This window comes from Euprymna scolopes, chromosome 16 (genome assembly GCF_053919585.1).
Source record: "Euprymna scolopes isolate OS-2025 chromosome 16, ASM5391958v1, whole genome shotgun sequence".
Lineage (NCBI taxonomy): Eukaryota > Metazoa > Mollusca > Cephalopoda > Sepiida > Sepiolidae > Euprymna > Euprymna scolopes.
This window is the reverse complement of record NC_136497.1, coordinates 132,994,138-133,012,882: the sequence shown is the minus strand read 5'-3', so window position 1 is coordinate 133,012,882 and position 18,745 is coordinate 132,994,138. Positions and strand designations below refer to the sequence as shown.

Genomic DNA, 18,745 nt, shown 5'->3' with positions numbered 1-18,745 from the left:
CACGTGACGCTTTTGCTATTGCACCTATTGCCAAACCGGAAGTGACGAATGTTTAAATTAAATTGAGGCTAATTAATCGAAAAGAGGGTATGACTTTCAAAAATATTGGCAAAAAAAGCGACCCCTTCCTGTAGAAAAGTGCCCAGTGGAGAGTGAATGAATTGATGTTTTTAGTCAATTTTTCGATATTTGTTGTCCGAAGAGTAGAGCTTCAAAACGATACCAATCTCACAAAAATCCGTCACCTCTGTCAAAAGTTTTAGGGAGACATACAAACAAATACATACACACATACATTTAAACAGACAGGTGAGATTTATATTATACTAGTGGGGGGTACCCGGCGATGCCCGGGTGTGTTGAGGTAAATCAAAACTCCGGGGGGGGGGGGGGTCAAATAAAAAAAATGTTTTGGTAGGTAAGTATGAGAATCGAACCCGTACCCTTCAGTTGGAAATTAATGTGCGAGAAAAAAAAAAAAAAAAAAAAAAAAGAAATCGGATGACGTTACCCATTAGGCCACCGCGACATACATACAACACACTCAGGTTTAAATTTATTTATTAAACTATAAAAACAGGTGTGCGCAATAAAAGTTAACTCTACTGCTTCCATTTGACCTATTTAAGAAGGTCAAATAGAAGTCACGCAGTTGTTTACCCAAGTTTGACTGTTTTTTTTTTTTATGTTGGGGGGAGGGGAACCAGCTCCCAATTGTCCAGATTGAATAACAATTGTCTGATGTACAACATTGATCAAAGCTGATTGCTTCTGGACATTTCCCGACGCAATGCCGAGAACGTTGTTCGTTGTTAACTTTGAATTAGTTTCGCTATTTATACAAAAAAGCCTCATCAACGTGCGAGAAGCCAAAATCGCAATAATTTTGTAAAAGTCGACATAAATAAATCTAGATGCGACGCACTTTCCCAAATCGTACATATTATTTAGGACCCATATAAACAGTTGTAAGCGATTGTAACAACATCGGAACCGTGTGCGAGAAAAGCCTTTTGAAGACATACACGAAATGGTCACACACATTTTGCCTTCAGCCCCTTTAAGAAATTCGTTTCTTATCGTTGAGCACTTTCAGTTGAATTAAAAGTCAGTCAATTTAGCTCTTATACGTAGATCATCGTATAACGATTTGATCACTGTCTGACGTAATGAACATTTAAATTAAAATGTTTAAAATTCAACGCTATTTCACACGGTTAATGGTAGCCGAATGGATACGGCCTCCGCTAATCGAGCCAGAGATGTCTCGTGTCGCGGGGTTCGAATCGTTCGACTGGTAGTAATCGTGACACCCTGCACTGAAGAATCCCGAAAGGATGAAACACTAGTGTGTAGGTATTTAATTATTATAGTGAAAAAAAAAAAAAATAATTATATATATATATATATATATATTATAGATTACACTTATTAAAAAAAAAACAAACAGAAAAGTCTTTATGTACATGCTCGTCATAGAACAATGTCATTCTAAAAATCATGTGGGTTTGGTTAGTAACTCTTTTATTTGGCTAGTAAACAAAAATATTTTCGTGTCAAAGGTCAAGCAAAGATAAATTTGTCCATATAGCCCTGCCTTAGTATAGCAGGTGTGTCCAAATGGAATTTCATGTCAACCCAGGCAACACCAGGTTATCTTGAGACATTGTATGCCTACAGTTAGGGTAACTGCACGTGTAATTGTAAAGAAAAGCACAATCCAAATCTTCTGCATGTTCAGGGAGCCTGATCTGGTAACAATTGAAGCTGAATAGGAGAGGAAAAAAAAAAAATGTTCGGCTTACCTGAGATGGGCACTCTGAGTTGTACAACATCTGCCTTTCGAATCCGATACAAAGACAAAGCGACCACGTGCTGACACCAAAATATATCTTTGTTTCCGCAACCACATTTTACCGATGTGATTTTACACCTGCAAGAAGCCAAGAAATTAAAATGTTATACCTTTTATTTTTTCATATGGGTGCTATACAGTAGAAGCACCTTTTTTTTTTTTTTTACTTAAGTCATACTACTCGATTTTACGTGATTTTCAGTTTTATCAGCTCGTATGACGTCACAACGGATCCTTTTTTTAACCAATTGAAAAAAAAACAAACAAAAAAAACAAAAAAAAAAAAACGACTTTTAAAATGGGAAAGAAATTATACCTAGTTGACTTTGAGGGAGTGTTTTATGCCAAATTGATGGTGAAATATGGGTAAATTTGTGCTCATTTTTGTATTAACTACTAATCCCAATCATTAACAGTGCATCAAACTGATACCATAATACTTAGTCCGCTGCACCTTATTGTAACAAAGGGTAGAGTATTTAGTTCTTTCCCACTGCAAAAACTAACACCAAGGTTGGAAACTGGGATTGAAAAATCAGTGCCCCCGAGGAGAGGCACTGACCTGCAAAACATGCTTGCGCAGTCCCGTCGGCATTCCCCAGTAGGGGCACCTTAATTTTATCTTATTTTTTACTTTAATACATTGGAAAAAGTTACATACCGTTGATTAAGAATGAGTACTTTTATGCCAAATTGATGGTTGAACATCGTTAAATTTGTGCTCAGTTTTGCATTAAATACTAAATCCTATCAATCCCTAATTCATCTACTCAACAGATGCCATAATACTTAGTTCACTACACTTTATCATAACAAAAGGTCATTCAAACTTTCAGTCAATCGTCCCAGTAGTTTACAAGAAAAAGTGGAATGGACAGACTAAAAAATATAATAGAGACTATCAACCACTGCCATTGCTGATCTCATCTTCCCCTAAAATTCACAGGTTAAACGAATTGGAATAAATTTTGCTGTAAAGAAGGTGGGTTCCCTCTACCAGGCTAGAAAACTATCTCTAAAAAGCTTAACGCTTATGCATGGAGTATTAATGTCACGTATAATATATATATATATATATATATATATATATATATTCACAGGTTTTGTTTTCAGTTCAAGCTGCTGCACTTAAATCATATGGATATATATATTTTTTTTATTTTGAAATCGCAACTTTATAACATAAAAATCGATAGAATATAATATATATGAAGTCTGCAAGAATTAAAATATAGTTAAGCGTACTTTACAACCGGGCTACGCCGGGAGGCACTGACCTGCAAAACATGCTTGCGCATGTCCCGTCGGCATTCCCCAGTAGGGGCATCTTAATTTTGTTTAAAAAAATTTTTTTTTTTTAATACTTTTGCAGCTTTAACAAAAGAGCTACAATAATATCAGAGTGTCTCCATTTACGCTGACCATCTACAGAATGCTAGCATCAATACATATGAATGCGTGGTGCAAAACTTACATTCAGGAAATTCATTTTACCCGACTTGGGACGGGTAGCTTTGTTAGTTTATAAATGCGATTTGAATCTTTTGATGTTTCCCCCTAACAAATAACATTTCAATTATTCTTAGCCACTTTTCATTTTATTGTGTGCGTACATATTATATACACACACACACACACGCATGTTATTTGTTATAACTTCTAAATAAAACGCGATAATGTCACACAACAGCCCAGGGTTATAGGTTTAGGTTTCTAACGATGAGGTCCCGATTTCGAATGCCACAAGACTCAGCCACTCTGAGCTGTTGTAGACGAAGGAGCATGCCAGTGGATAATATCTCTCTCTATATAATTATTTTTTTTACTATAATAATTAAATACCTACAGACACTAGTGTTTCATCCTTTCGGGAATCATCAGTGCAGGGTGTCACGATTAACACCAGTCAAAAGATTCGAACTCGGCAACACAAGCACTCTCTGGCTCGATTAGCAAAGACCGTATCCATTCGGCTACCATTAACCGAGTGAAATAATGTTGAATTCAAACATTTTAATTTTAAATGTTCTTTACGTCAGTCAGACAGCGATCTAATCGTTATACGATGATCTATGCATAAGAGCTAAACTGACCGACTTTAATTCGACTGAAAGTGCTCAACGATAAGAAATGCGTTTCTTAAAGGGGTTGTCATATATATATATATATATGTGTGTGTGTGTGTTGGGACGATTAATCGGAAAAAACGGACCAATTGTGGGTATCGGAAAAATGTGTGCATATTTTCCGATGCCAAAACGATTCTTTTGTTTCTTTTATTTTAAATGTACTTAAAGCAAAATCTTCCTTTGCTGCTAATGATGATTAAATAAATATTTATTGATTTTTAACTACTAGTAAAACTAAAATCGATAGATGATCACTCGCAAATGTATTTTTTCATTTAGAAAAATATCTCAACATTTAACATGCGTTAAACAGTAATCGAGGAAAAACAACTCTATAGTTAAATATTCAGAGATTTATAAAGAATCAGAATCAGGGGAAAAATATTGGAATCGTCCCATCACTAATACAATATACATGCATATACACACACAGGGTGTCCACAAAGTCTGGCTGCATAATCTACATGGTGTCCACAAAGTCTGGCTGCATAATCTACATGGTGTCCACAAAGTCTGGCTGCATAATCTACAGGGTGTCCACAAAGTCTGGCTGCATAATCTACAGGGTGTCCACAAAGTCTGGCCGCATAATCTACAGGGTGTCCACAAAGTCTGGCCGCATAATCTACAGGGTGTCCACAAAGTCTGGCCGCATAATCTACAGGGTGTCCACAAAGTCTGGCCGCATAATCTACACCGTGCCCACAAAGTCTGGCCGCATAATCTACACCGTGCCCACAAAGTCTGGCCGCATAATCTACACCGTGCCCACAAAGTCTGGTTGCATAATGTAGCCAGATTTGTGGACACGCTGTATAATATATATATATATATATATATATATATAGGAATTCGGGGCACTCACAGCAGCTTAAGTATCAAAAATGGATGATGATTTTTGCCTCATTTCTATAACAAGAAATATTGGAAATGGTTGCCCCCCCCCACACACACGCATAGACAAAGTTGACTCAAAAGAACCAATGACTTTTTCAAATTTTAAATATTCATTTAGGGCAACACTAATCAGGAATACACCAACTTTGTTGGTGTTTGTATGTCCACCTAAAAATAAAAAATAGACTTTACATATGCCAGAAGGAACATTTTTTTTCACCATCCACTATGACTGATGTTAACAGCTATGTACATTGAAAACGGAACTATTAAACCAGACATTGTGAGATAGGACGAGAAAGAGAAAGCAACCTTAGTAAAATGATGCTAGGGATGAGAGGGAGAGATAATGAAATACCAAAGTAATATGTCTGACATGAAAAGAAACTGGAATCTAAGGAAGATCTACATCATTTCAGTAATTATAGGAGCAACCAGACTCCTGAAAAAGAATTTGAGAAAAGTACCTGTGGAATATACCCGGTGAATAAAGTGTAAGAGTAATATTAACAATTGCACGTAAATGGACAGCTAGGATCTTAAAAAGATCTCTCGGTTTGAATGTCTGAGATACTGGAAGAATGTTTGGCATCTGTTAAGATGCTACATCTTCAGCAAAAAAAAAAAAAAAAAAAGAAGCAGACTACTGTTCTTTGTATAATGATCATTTCAATATGTGAACTCGCTCGTCTCACACTACATGATACTCATTAACTCTTATCCTCGAGTAACCATTAGGCCTTGATAAGCGCCCCACGCCCTAGTAAAAAGAACAAAAATTGTCAGCAAAAGTGGTACCCTTCTAGATGAAACTAGTAAATATATTTTAGAAAATTAAAAAATATTGACGAATTGGACATTTTTATTTCTTCAGAAACAGAAAAACATTAGAACATGAAAGATAAGAGTGTAGTATCTGTTACATTTTCAGAGGAGTTCAAAACAGACTTCGAAATCTAGTGGGCAAAGACGTTTTGCATCTACTTTCTTACATAAGAGACGTTGCGAGTCTATCTAAACCATCGTCATTTTCATGGTAGGTGCACGACTGAGCCCCACCCCCTCCCAAAACATTTGCAACAAACACTCGTCTAGCTTAAAAAAAAAAAAAAAAAAAAAAAAAAAAAAAAAAACTTAATTTCCCCTCAGTATCTGTACCTAAAACTAACCAAAAATTTCCACGATCAATATTTCTTTCCTAGAGCTGCCCATCTGTGGAACATAATACAGCAGGGCTGCTTCCCAGCTGACTATAACATTATCATTCTCAATTTAAACAAATTCTTGTTGAGCCGTCTATAATATAAATCTCGCCTGTCTGTTTAAATGTATGTATGTTTGGACATCTCACAAAAACTTGACAGAGGTAAGGGATTTTACCAAGATTGGTATCGTTTTGAAGCTCAACCCCTCGGACGACAAATATGGAAAAATTGGCTAAAAACATTAATTCCTTCATCCTCAACTGGGCACTTTTCTAGAAAGTGGGGTCACTTTTTCCACCGATATTTTAGAAAGTCATCTTTTCGATTGATTAGCATTAATTTAAACATTCGTTATTTCCAATTTGGTGATGGGTGCAACAGCAAAGACGTCACTTTTTTTTTTCACATTTTTTTCCTTTCGTGGTACGGGTTTGAGCTTGCCTGCCTACTACAACTTTGTTTTTTGCTCAACACACACCTCCAAACTCCCGGGCAATGCCAGGCACACAGGCTAGTCCTCTTAAAAAGGAAACTTTACAAAGTTTCACCTTTACTGATCATCGTATCGTCTCAATCTACCTAACACTTATTAACCTTTATCATCGAGTGACCCTTGGGCCTTGATAAGCACATCACATCGATTGAAAAGAAAAACTGTCAGCAAAATCTAGACCAAAGTGATTATTTTGTTCGAATACACAGTGCACTTTTTGGAGAAAAAGGAGAGCCGGATTATCTCCATATTAAAAACTGACTGTGTTCAATTGTCCTCATGGGGAGGCAAGTAAATTGGGACTGAAGAGTTCCTTATATAATAAAACATGTCTAAAATTGATACCTAAATGTACTTTGATAAACACATACACACACACATTATATATATATATATATATATATATATATATATATACACACACGCGCGTGCGCAAAATATGCATACGTCAATTGCAAGCAATATACACATTCTGAAAATTGCTTTTTTTTTTTAGGTTTTCAATTTATTTTTTTTTTTATTTAGTTTTTTTTTTTCTCAAAATTTTATTTTTTCCTCATCCAATTTTGTTAATATTTTATTTATTCATATTTCCAAAACATTTTTTTTTATTGGAAAATTCCTTTTAGAGCGTTTATCTTTTTTTTCTTTTTTTTTTTCGAAGCTTTGAATTTAATCTTTTCATAAAAAATTCTAGAAACTCATGATAAACGAGTGTGTAAATATAAACTATGTGTGTGTGTATATATATGTGTATATATGTATGTACGCACGCATACCCATAAAACATGAATATTTATATAAATATTTACATTTTTATATCCTCATGAATACTTACACGAGTGTAAATAGAAATATGCAGAAATGTAAATATTCATGATTAAGCGTAATGCACACACACACACACATATATATATATATATATATATATATTACACACACACACTAGCCTGAGTGCCCGGCATTGCCCGGATGTTTGGTTGGTTGTTTAATGGCATATCAACCCTTTTCGGGTTATTTAATGCCGAATCCAAAGATTTAGAGGAAAATTTTTTTTAATAGAATATATTTGTTTTCACGTCGGTTTCTATTTAACCCATAGTTGGGACCCTAACAGGTACTACCACTCCGGGTCAGAGTGGACCTGGGAGCAATGGTAATTAAAGGGTGGCTCCACACTCCCCAAAGCCCACAAGCTGGGGCCTCACCACTGGATATAGTCTAAGGTCATATCTAGGACCCCCATTGAGGGAATTTTACCCTCTGCAGAAGGGCAGTCGGCGTATTGTAATGCCCCACCGACAGGGCCCCGGATGTTTGGAGGTGCGTATTGAGCAAAAAAAAAAAAAAGGTAATAGGCAGGCAGGCTCGAACCCGTTACGCGAGGATGTTAAAGAAAGTGGAGGTGTATGTACCTATTTACAATGCCTCCCTACGGGACAGAGTTAGACACCAGGGTCGTTTTTTAACGTGGAGAAAAGGTACAAAAATAAAAATTGTCTTAGTCGTGAAGGATTTCTCCACTGAAAGAACGAGAAATGGAAGTGCCGCATCTGAAGAACATACTACACTTTGATCTTAATGGAGGTGTGTGTAACGGTGTTGGTTGAGCAACAAATAACATACGAATTCTGCAAAAATTAAAATATATTTAAGCGTATTTTACGACTTAGCTAGCTTAGATAAATACTTTTGCAGATTAAAAAAAAAAAAAAAAAAAAAAAAATTATCAGAGCTTCTCCATTTATACTGAATATCTACAGGATATCAACATCAATATATTACACATGAATCAGTCCCACAGGTCCCGCTAGAATCTATATAAAAATTAACGAATACCTGTCCCAGGATGGGTAAAATTAATTCCCCGAAGAGAAGTTATATCCCCTTAACATTATGTTTAGAATCCTTATTCAAATTTTGATCACAATTCATCACCTCATTTTGTTTCCAGTTAATGTATAAAATTTAAATAAAAATTTGTAGAATCTAAGGATTATAGATCAAATTTAATGAAATATTTCTACAATTTAAGCTTAAGGGATCTTAAGATAAAATTGAAATTCAGGGAATCTTACTCAATTGGTGTCTAATGACCATGGTTCGAATTCAATGCAAATCTTAAATATTTGAATTTTTACATGAAACGTACATAATTATGCCCCTCCCCCTAAAAAAAAAAAAAAATCCTTTAAAATACTCTTAAAAAAATTGAATAAATAAATAAAAATAAATTAAAAATAAATTTTAAAAATGCATTTGGGAAATACTTATAAATTCATATCCTTTACCTATTGTTAAAATTTCGCAAAACTTGGAGGTATCTGAATTTTCACAAAAAGTTTCCATCCCTTTCGCATAAAATTAAACTAAATATAGCCCATAATCGACTTTTTGTTATTTTAAAAATGGCCTAAAGTTTAGTTAAAACGAGTACTTTATGCCAAATTGATGTCGGTCAGCCGGCACTAACCCTATTCGGGTTTAACTGGCTTTCTCCAAAGGAGGAAGTTTCATGGGAGTAGAAAATTCACAAGTGATCCCCGAGTCGCATGTATATCCCATTAGGGGAGATGATGACGTTAGGTTTTTGCAATGTTTTGCAGGGAGGTGTCGACGTTCTACATACAGCACCTGGAATTCCCAAATTGGTCACCCATTTTAGTAATGACCAGGCTCAACGTTGCTTAACTTCGGTGATCTGACGGGAACCGGTGTGTCAACGTGATTGTGCCGCATTGATTACGGTTAAATTCGGACTCATTTCTGCATTAAATGCTAATCCATCTCAATCACTAACCCTAACTGTGCATCAAATAGATACCATAATACTTAATTCGCTGCACATTATCATAAAGGTCCATACAAAGTTTCAGACAAATCGGCCCAGTATTTTCCTAGAAAAGAAATGTCTACCACTAGTTTCTCCCTCTTAGATAAAGTCAAAAAAAGAGTTGTCAATCTAATCAGTCCCACTTTATCAACTAAGCTCAGGCCCCTGTCCCATCGCCGCAATGTTGCATCACTGTGCCTGTTTTACAAATATTTTAATGGAATGTGTTCTGATGAACTTGTTTCACTAGTACCCCCTCGACGTACATATCTAGCAACAAACCCGCTTAGCAATAAGATTTCAACCTTTCACTGTTGTTGTCCTTAAATGCCAGAGAGCTTTCTATTCTAGTAGTTTCTTCCCTCGAACAGCTAGACTTTGAAATTCCCTTCCTGCTGCCTGCTTTCCTGACTGTACTGATATGCAGAAGTTTAAATGTAACATAAACAAATATCTTGTAAAGCTTTCCTAGACATGGCCCCAAATAATAGCCCCTTACCTCCAAGTGGCGATATACTTTGTAAGGGGGTGAACATGGGTAAAAAAAATTTTGTTTTAAATATATAAATTTGGACTCCTTATATCGAGCAGCAGAGTTTTTTAGATTCATAATGATCGGTTAATTAGTTTAGGAGTGAATCTTAAACAAAAATTAACATGCACACATACCTAACTTTATATATATAGACAGATAATTACGAATGTGTGTGTGTGTGCGCGCGCACATGAAAGATTATCAAATGGTTTCTGAGAATCTTAGAATTTCGATAATCCTCAAAAGATTATCTCCTCCCCCCACACACACACCTCATACGGCATCAACTAGGCCAGTATAGTTGGATTTAAAAAAAAAAAAATAGATGAAAAAAAAATCTGCCTTGTCAAGAAAATAACAGGACATTGGGGCAGTGTGGGAAATCTTAGATTAAAAATGAAGAAAAAAAAAATTCAATTTTGTCTGGCAACTTATCACAAAAATACCCCCCCCCTTTTTTTTTTGTTTAAAAAAAAAAAAAAAAATACTGTTTGATGTATTAAAAAAAAAAACAAAAAAAAAACGGATGGATAAAAAAATTAGAAGAACAACAATTTACGTACATATATTGTTTTTTTTTTTATTTATGTACTTTTTTGTCATTTTTACAAACACATACACGTGACTAACAGAGATACCCGCGCTTCGTGGACACTCTTCCAGTAACTGGATGCTGTAAGAGCTGCTATTGCTAAAAACGTGCTTAAAATTTTTCGACTACCTAAGAATCATGATTGGGGATCAGATTTTAGAATTTTAATTTTTGCTTATGTTAGGGACCACTATCATAGTATCTTAGTTTATTTTTAATCCGTTCACATGCGTGTCACGTTGGTACAGTGGTAACGTCACCAGCTTTGAATGCTACAGTTTTGCTTTTGGTTTCCATTCTAGCTGATAGCACCCAAATATATATATATATATATATATATTTTTTTTTTTTTTTTTTTTTTTTTAAATCACGACTAAAATAATATATATGAAATCTGGACAAATTAAAATATATTTAAGCATATTTTACGACCGGGAAAGCCCCCCCATCCCCCGCTAGTCACTATTATATATCGGGTACAATATAATAATCAATAAAAAATTGCCTCTATAACAAGACGAAATCTGCATACATTAGAATATCACATTTAAGCATATCTTAGCACCAAGCAACGTTTATAATAAACAATGCTTCTATAAATTCCTTTATATTTAAAACTAGCCTAGGTGCCCGCCATTGCCCGGGTGTTTGGAGGTGTGTGTTGAGCAAAAAAAAAAAAAAAAAAAAAAAAAAAAAATTGTTGTAAGCAGGCAGGCCGAACCAATATTGTGAAGGAAGAAAAGCGGAAAAAACAAAATGACGTCTTTGCTGTTCCGTCCATCGCCAAACTGCAGGAAAATTAAGGCTAGTCAATCGAAAAGAGAGGATGAAAAAAGCGACCCCATCCTTGTAGAAAAGTGCCCAGTTGAAGGAATAATTGTTTCTAGCCAATTTTTCGATATTTGTCGTCCGAAGTGTCGGGCTTCAAAACGATACCGATCTCGTGAAAATCCGTCGCCTCCGTCGAAAGTTTTAGGCAGACATACAAACATACATTTAGCCAGGTGAGATTTATATAATAATCTAGCGGGGGTACCCGGCGTTGCCCGGATGTTTGTAGGTGTGTGTGGTGTTGAATAAAAAAGAAACCGGGGGGGGGGTAGAATTGAACCGGAAGACTTTTTTTTTTTTTTTTTTTTTTTTTTTTTTTACAAAGGCGTCACCACATTATCAAGGCCCAGAGGCCACTCAAGGATAAGGGTTAAAGAGTGTACAATAGAAATTGGTCAATATAGTAATCATTAGTAATGAAAATTTGGTAAATTTGATAACTTATATGGAACGGCTCATCAAGAACTTATTTACTTTAGACTTGAACACAACCATATTGTAGTCAGCCGGAAAGCAGGAAAACGGAAGACAATTCCACAGGCGTGCAGTTCTAAGAAAGAAGCTTTGTTCATGGAATCTACGTTTAGGTTTAGGCACAGATAAAGAGTGGGGGAAATTATTGATAGTGTTTACAGCTAGACGAGTGTTTCTTGTGAAAGTTTGGCGAGGGGGGACCATAGATTGAAGCTCAGTTGAACACTTTCCATGAAAATAACGATACATCAGAGACAAACTCGCAACATCTCTTCTGTGAGATAGAGGTTGCAAGGAGGAGAAAAGGACATCTCCTACGAGGCTACGAAGTCTATTTTGAACTCTATCAAGGCAGGACAAGTCCTTTCTAGCAGCTCCTGCCCAGATGTGGCAACAGTATTCCATCCTTGGACGTACCTGGCTCTTATATAGGTAGAGAATAGCATCAGCAGTGAGATATCTACTGGATCGATAGAAAGATCCCACCATTTTTCCAGCGGCCTTGGCAACAGATTTGATATACATGTTCCATTTAAGATCAGGAGTAATGGTCAAGCCCAGAAGCTTGTCAAAACTTGAGGCCTCCTGAAGACGAGAGCCATTCATTTCAATTGATGACAAATGTGAATTAGAATGTTGATGATGTAAAGAGAGAAGCTTGGTTTTAGATGCATTAAAAGTAACCAGCCACTCCTTTCCCCATTGTACTACGTGCTCAAGATCAGAGGAGAGAGAATTGGAGAGAACTTGGTCGTTTACTGTCTTAGATGTGCTACCATAAATGGTAGTGTCGTCAGCATAAATGTCTACAAATGATGTAAGGATATGATTTGGAAGATCATTAATGTAGATCAGGAAAAGAGTTGGGCCCAGGATGGATCCCTGAGGGACACCGGCATTAATACTGTGAGCTTCTGATTTTTGCCCCTCAACTACTACTCTTATGAACCTATCAGAGAGAAATGATTTAATAATTGAGAAGACTTTTCCAGCTATACCATAGCTAGCGATCTTATGAAGTAAACCTTTATGCCATACCCTATCAAAGGCTTTAGATATGTCAAGAGCAATTGCCCTAGAAAGATTGCCACCGTCGAGAGATTTGCTAATCCTATGCGATATAACTGTAAGGACATCTGCTGTAGATCTAGCAGAACGGAAACCATATTGAGTGTCACTAAGAAGGTTACCTGAGGTGAAGTTTAAAAATAAAATCGGCCAGCCAGAATGAGTTAGTGAAAGATGTTTGAATTTATTTTAAGTAAGAACCAAATTGACCCCCTGTCGAAAATTGTTGATTTCAGGGTGAAAAAAAAAAAAAAAAAAAAAAATGAACATTTTTGGCCAATTTTTCGAGCGAAGGATGGAGCTTCAATATGATACCGAGTTGGTGAATTTTTGTCGTGTCTGTCGAAAGTTTTTCGCAGACACACAAACATACATACATACATACATTTTCGCTTTTACATATACATATATATATATATATATATATATATATAGATAGATAGATAGATAGATAGGATAGCGTGTGTTTTATTTTATGTGTCACGCTTACGTCAGAGTGACTCGTTTAATTGCTATAACTTTCATTTCTTGTAATAAATAATTTTACCAAGAAGTTCATAAGTTTTGGTTACAGACATATTTTTCATAAGTTTTGGTTTCAGTCCAAACTGTGCACCCAGGTCATATGGATATATTTTTATTTTTGAAATCACAACTTTATAATATATAAGAATCGATGGTACATTAACTATAATAATATATACGAAATCTGCAAGAATTAAAATATATTTATGCCTTCTTTTACGACCGGGTTACGCCGGGCGTCCCTGCTAGCTTAGATAAGTACTTCTGCAGTTTTAACAAAAGAGCTACAATAATATCAGAGCGTCTTTATTTACGCTGAACATCCACAGAATGCCAACATCAATATATTATATATGAAGGAGTCGCCTGTGGAATTTCCACAGGTCCCATTAATATTTATAATAAAGCTTCAAGAAAACTAAATTTGTTTAGTTTTAAATTTTCAAATTAAAGGTGTGGGAGTGGGGGGGGGCGTTCTTGATACTTATGAATTGTGCCGTTCTTAACTGACCTCTGAATTTAAACGAGGTCAACCAGGTTCAGAGTTAAAAAGAATCGAATCACGCATCTCATTGGCCGAATTGAGACTTTTTTTTTTAAATGGGGCATCAAGTTTTGCTTTTTAGTTCTGTACTCCAACAGCAGATAATTGGTGTAAAAAGGATAGGTTTTATTTTCTGCTAGCTGAAAGGACTAGAAAACCACAATGCATGAATGGGAAAGAGGTCAGCAAGTTCACAGAGTTCAAATTAGTCACAACTAGTATTATGCAAATTTGAAAACAACAAATTCATGTGCTATCTAAAATTAAAAATAATGACTAAAATTAGATTGCGCCTTCGTAGGATTCAACGACGTTCCAATAATAATGCCTCTTTTTTTTTGTAATTTTATTTTTTTTTCGTCCAAAAAGATCAGAGGGAATTGAACCACTTTGTTATATATATGGCTCGTGGAATTACATTCATCTGCTAATTTGCATATTCTTTTAAATATGGGATGATCATCTTTACCTGGCCTCTGGGTCGAGATCACAGTGTAGTATCTGTTCTTCAGATGCTGCACTTCAATTTCTTGTTCTCTGTCAGTGGGGGAGAAGTCCTCCACGACTGAGAGTTTTAATTTTTGTTCCTTTTCTCCAAGTTAAAAAACGACCCTGGTGTCTAACTGTCCCGTGGGGAGACATTGTAAATAGGAACTATTTACTTGTAATTCATGCAGATATCTTACACGATTTATACTTGCGTAATATTTGTGTAAAAAAAACACAAACCTCTTTCTATATATATTTATGTGTGTGTGTGTGTTTGTTTAAAAAATGTTGCCTACCGAACTCCTGTAAGTTTTTGGTCTACAGATATGAAACTTAATATATAGGGTATTCAAACCCATGCGAAACTTTATATTTGGGTTTTAGTCGGAGAAAATCTTTACAAAAAGCGTGAAAAATTAAAAAAATGGAATTTACCACGTGAACGTCAAACGAGGGTATTACGAATATGCATGCATAAGCTATTGGTTCAGGTTTTAATCTTTAGCCTTGCAGCAAACAGGTCTTCATAGCTCAGGCATTAACGTCAAGGGAAAAGTAAACCATAATTTAAACGTTTTGGTTTCGATTCTCGGTGGTGACACACAAGTCTTTTTTTTTTTCTTTTTTTTAATATTTTAAATCATTATGACCAGGCAATGCCAGGCGGCCTGCTAGTTTGGAATAGATTTCAGTCTCTGCTGACCCATCCACCAAGTTTTATCAATTAATATCCAACAGTCTTTGTTATATGTATGATACATATGCACACTTTAATTAAGAGTAGAATGACTAGTTTTGGGATGATTAATCTGAAAAGCCGGAACTTTTGGGGTATCTGAATTGGAAAAAATTTTTGTCTATTTTTCGATGCCAACAACAATTTTTTTTTTTTTTTTTTTTTGTAATAAACAATCTTCCACTGTTGGTAGAAATGATAATCTATGCATTAATTCGATACCGTGTGTTATTTTGGTTTCTCACGCTTACATCTTTTTTCTTCCGACTGACTGCCAATTAATTGTTATGACCTTCCATTTCTTGTAACAAATAATTTTACAAAGAATTTTTCACAAGTTTTGATTTCGGTTCAAGCTGATGCACTCAAGTCATATAGATACATTTTTTGTCCCCCCCCCCTGACAAAAGGAGGGTGAACCCGTAAATTCACCCTTGTCCGTTCATCCGCACTTTCCTTAACTACACCTTGGAATATATTGAAATTTTGCACAAAAATTAAACATGATGTAAGTAAAAAAAAAAAAATTAAAATTAAAAATAAGTAGCAGAACGGATTTTCCTGGAAAACTCCAGTTGCCCCCCCCCCAAGGGTTCCTTTCAAGTTAAAATGGCTAAAATTGACACTTTTGTGCTTATTAAAAATAAAAAAAAATCATACAGTGTATTTTTTTTTTTTTTTTTTATAAACCTTTCTAAAAAGTAACTGTTTTCTATATAATTTAGTTTGTCTATACTTTGCAATAACTTTGATGTGCCCCAGGGGCTCTTTTAGCGATAATAAAAACAATCCATTTTTGTGACTATTTTACCATATTTGTCCAAAATTTTCTGTGTATGTCTATTTAACAGTTTTGCATTATTAGCACTCCAATGCAAAACCAATCTAAGAACACTGCTAGGCACATAACGTACCTTTGTGTGAAATTTCATAAAAATCGCCCCCCCCCCCATTTTAGAGTTCACAGGGAACAAACTCGCACACACAGAGTTCTTTTTATATAATAGATTCCAAGAGGTGGTTTTAGAGGAAAAGGAAGGAAATCACCTTTTATTACTGCAATTCTGGAGGAGAAAAAAAACAAAAAAAAAAAAAAAAAAAAAAAAAAAAACTTACCTATCAAAACTAATAGACACTTTATATGTTTTTTCCGGCTCTGAATATAATGGATTGGCAGGTTCTGTGATTGTTCCACTTAAGTGAAAACCTGGAAAAAAAAAAAAAACAAAGCTTTTAGAAATAAGTAAAAAAAAACAAAAACAAAAAATGACATTCATTGTTCAAATCGGAAAAAAAGTGAGTTTGCAAAGCTAATTAAGTGTTTAATAAATTAAAACAAAATTAGTCACTTTCTGCTCGCTATATATATATCCTTTCTCCTTCATTTCTACATTTAATAGTCAACAATTTTATATACTGGTTGATGTAATCGGCAATATCTAACGAGATTAAGAACACAAAATGAATGGTCAATAAGGGTCAAGTTGCTGTAGCCGAGATTAAAATTGTAGACTGTGGGAATTAATAGAACCGGATATTACGTCACAAGAGAATGGGGGAGAAAATATTAAGATTAAGCGTCCACTCCTTTGTTCATGGATTTTTGCACATCAACATGCAGCACTGCAAATGTTCGCATCAGAACAAGTGTTGAATTTAGGGATGGTCCAAAATTTACAAGCCATAAAAAAAAACCAAAGAAATTCAAAGACCCGTGGCATAGTTGATAAAATGCTTGCTAAAATTGAGTTATAAATTGCATTCTCCTGGAGGTTGAAGATTCAATTCAATCCTCAGTGTGGGTGACACTAAAAATACAACTGCCAAGTGCTTAAGACAGACTGGCTGACAGGACGAGAACATGCTATTCCTGTGGATTAAACATTCTATGCAGATTCTAGAATTCGGTAGGACCATTTCAGAGTTCAGAAAGAAGATTCCAGAGTTTGTCAAGATACACCTAAAGAAGGTCAGATGTTACACCAGCTGAAATAGTTCGACGAATCCAAATGAGATTTATTCATTCAATCAGATTAAAATTGACTGTGTAGCACAGAGTTCATGCAAACTTCAATGTCTATTTTCAAAGCCTTCTCCAGATAAAATTCAGTTTTCAAAACAATTTGATATTATATATATATATATAAAAACAAAATATTTTCATTAATATTAAAAAATACTTTAATAGTATTTATTTCAATTTTTACTTCGGTTACATCTGTAAAGTTTTATAGAGAACATTGGTAGTTTCGTAATAAGGGGGACGTAACTCTTCTCGACAATAGCAGAAATAACGATGCAATTTCAGAAGAATGTATTTCTTTCAATTTTATTTTTAAAACACAAATTTTTATTGTATATAATGAATATGATTTTTAAGCCCTTTTCAAGACATTTCCTATATTCTCAGTCCTTTTCAAGATAATAGAAATAAAACGTTTTCAAGACAAAGCTTAAAATTCAAGGCCTTCTCAAGCCTGTAGCATTACGTTTCTTCAGAAACCTTTTCATCATCAGCGGTTTAACGTCCATTTTACATGCTGGAACATGTTAGATGGCTTCAAGAAATTACAAATTTATCTCTGGGCAGGTTATTCATAAATTTTTATCTGAAGTCTATTCTTACCATTTCCATAGTCTTCACCTACGAACCGACCCTGCTACCTCAACTGTTCTGCATCTAAAACAGCAACACACATTGGATTCTTTAAATGTGACCATACCATCAAAGTCTGCCTTTCTGTACGCATCTTCCTATACTATCCAGATTTTATCTTGTGTTTTTTCTGATATAGAAGGTATGATTACAGAAAGTTGGAAGGTTCTACTTATAGTCACTGGTGATAGGAACTGACAAATAAATGGAGCTACATTACGCTAGCAACCAATCAGAAACCAGAATTGCACCATCAAATCTTTCAGCTTTCCCGCAAATTATTTTTTCGTGTCCAACATAAGGAAATTTTCTCTCCGTCTGCAGGCTTAGAATTCGACATTTCTACAGATCGATTACCCAATGGAAAACCTAGTCTTCATTTTTGCTTTTAAAATTCAAAGCTTCTGATTGACGATTGTCATTTTGTTTAGAACAAGATTTTATCTTCTGAAACAAAACACTGCTTTCAGTTCAAAACATCCCCCTCAGAGATCATCCTAAAAATTATAATTTAATTTTGATAAGAAAAATAGAGCCATTAATTTTGATAAGAAAAATAGAGCCATTAATTTTGATAAGAAAAATAGAGCCATTAATTTTGATAAGAAAAATAGAGCCATTAATTTTGATAAGAAAAATAGAGCCATTAATTTTGATAAGAAAAATAGAGCCATTAATTTTGATAAGAAAAATAGAGCCATTAATTTTGATAAGAAAAATAGAGCCATTAATTTTGATAAGAAAAATAGAGCCATTAATTTTGATAAGAAAAATAGAGCCAAAAAAAATTGGGGCTGTGAGCGAAAAGATTTCTTTGATGGGGGCAAGGACTTAGCACAGCCAAGTAATCAGTGCACGCCTGTATCTATTTCAGCATCAAATC

General features: G+C 34.9%; 1 protein-coding gene and 1 pseudogene across 1 annotated transcript in view; both read right to left on the bottom strand.

Moving 5' to 3' along the window:
• The window catches only part of LOC145296094 (zinc finger SWIM domain-containing protein 5-like), a 171,997-nt gene that overhangs the window by 52,372 nt on the left and 100,880 nt on the right, over positions 1–18,745 (bottom strand). Inside the window, exons 2-3 of the mRNA XM_080142234.1 lie at positions 16,323–16,413; positions 1,806–1,933 (exon numbers count right to left, since the gene is read on the bottom strand). Coding sequence (XP_079998360.1) covers positions 1,806–1,933; positions 16,323–16,413 — 219 coding nt within the window. The remainder of the gene's footprint in view (positions 1–1,805; positions 1,934–16,322; positions 16,414–18,745) is intronic.
• Positions 9,202–9,320, bottom strand: LOC145296380 (5S ribosomal RNA; annotated as a pseudogene).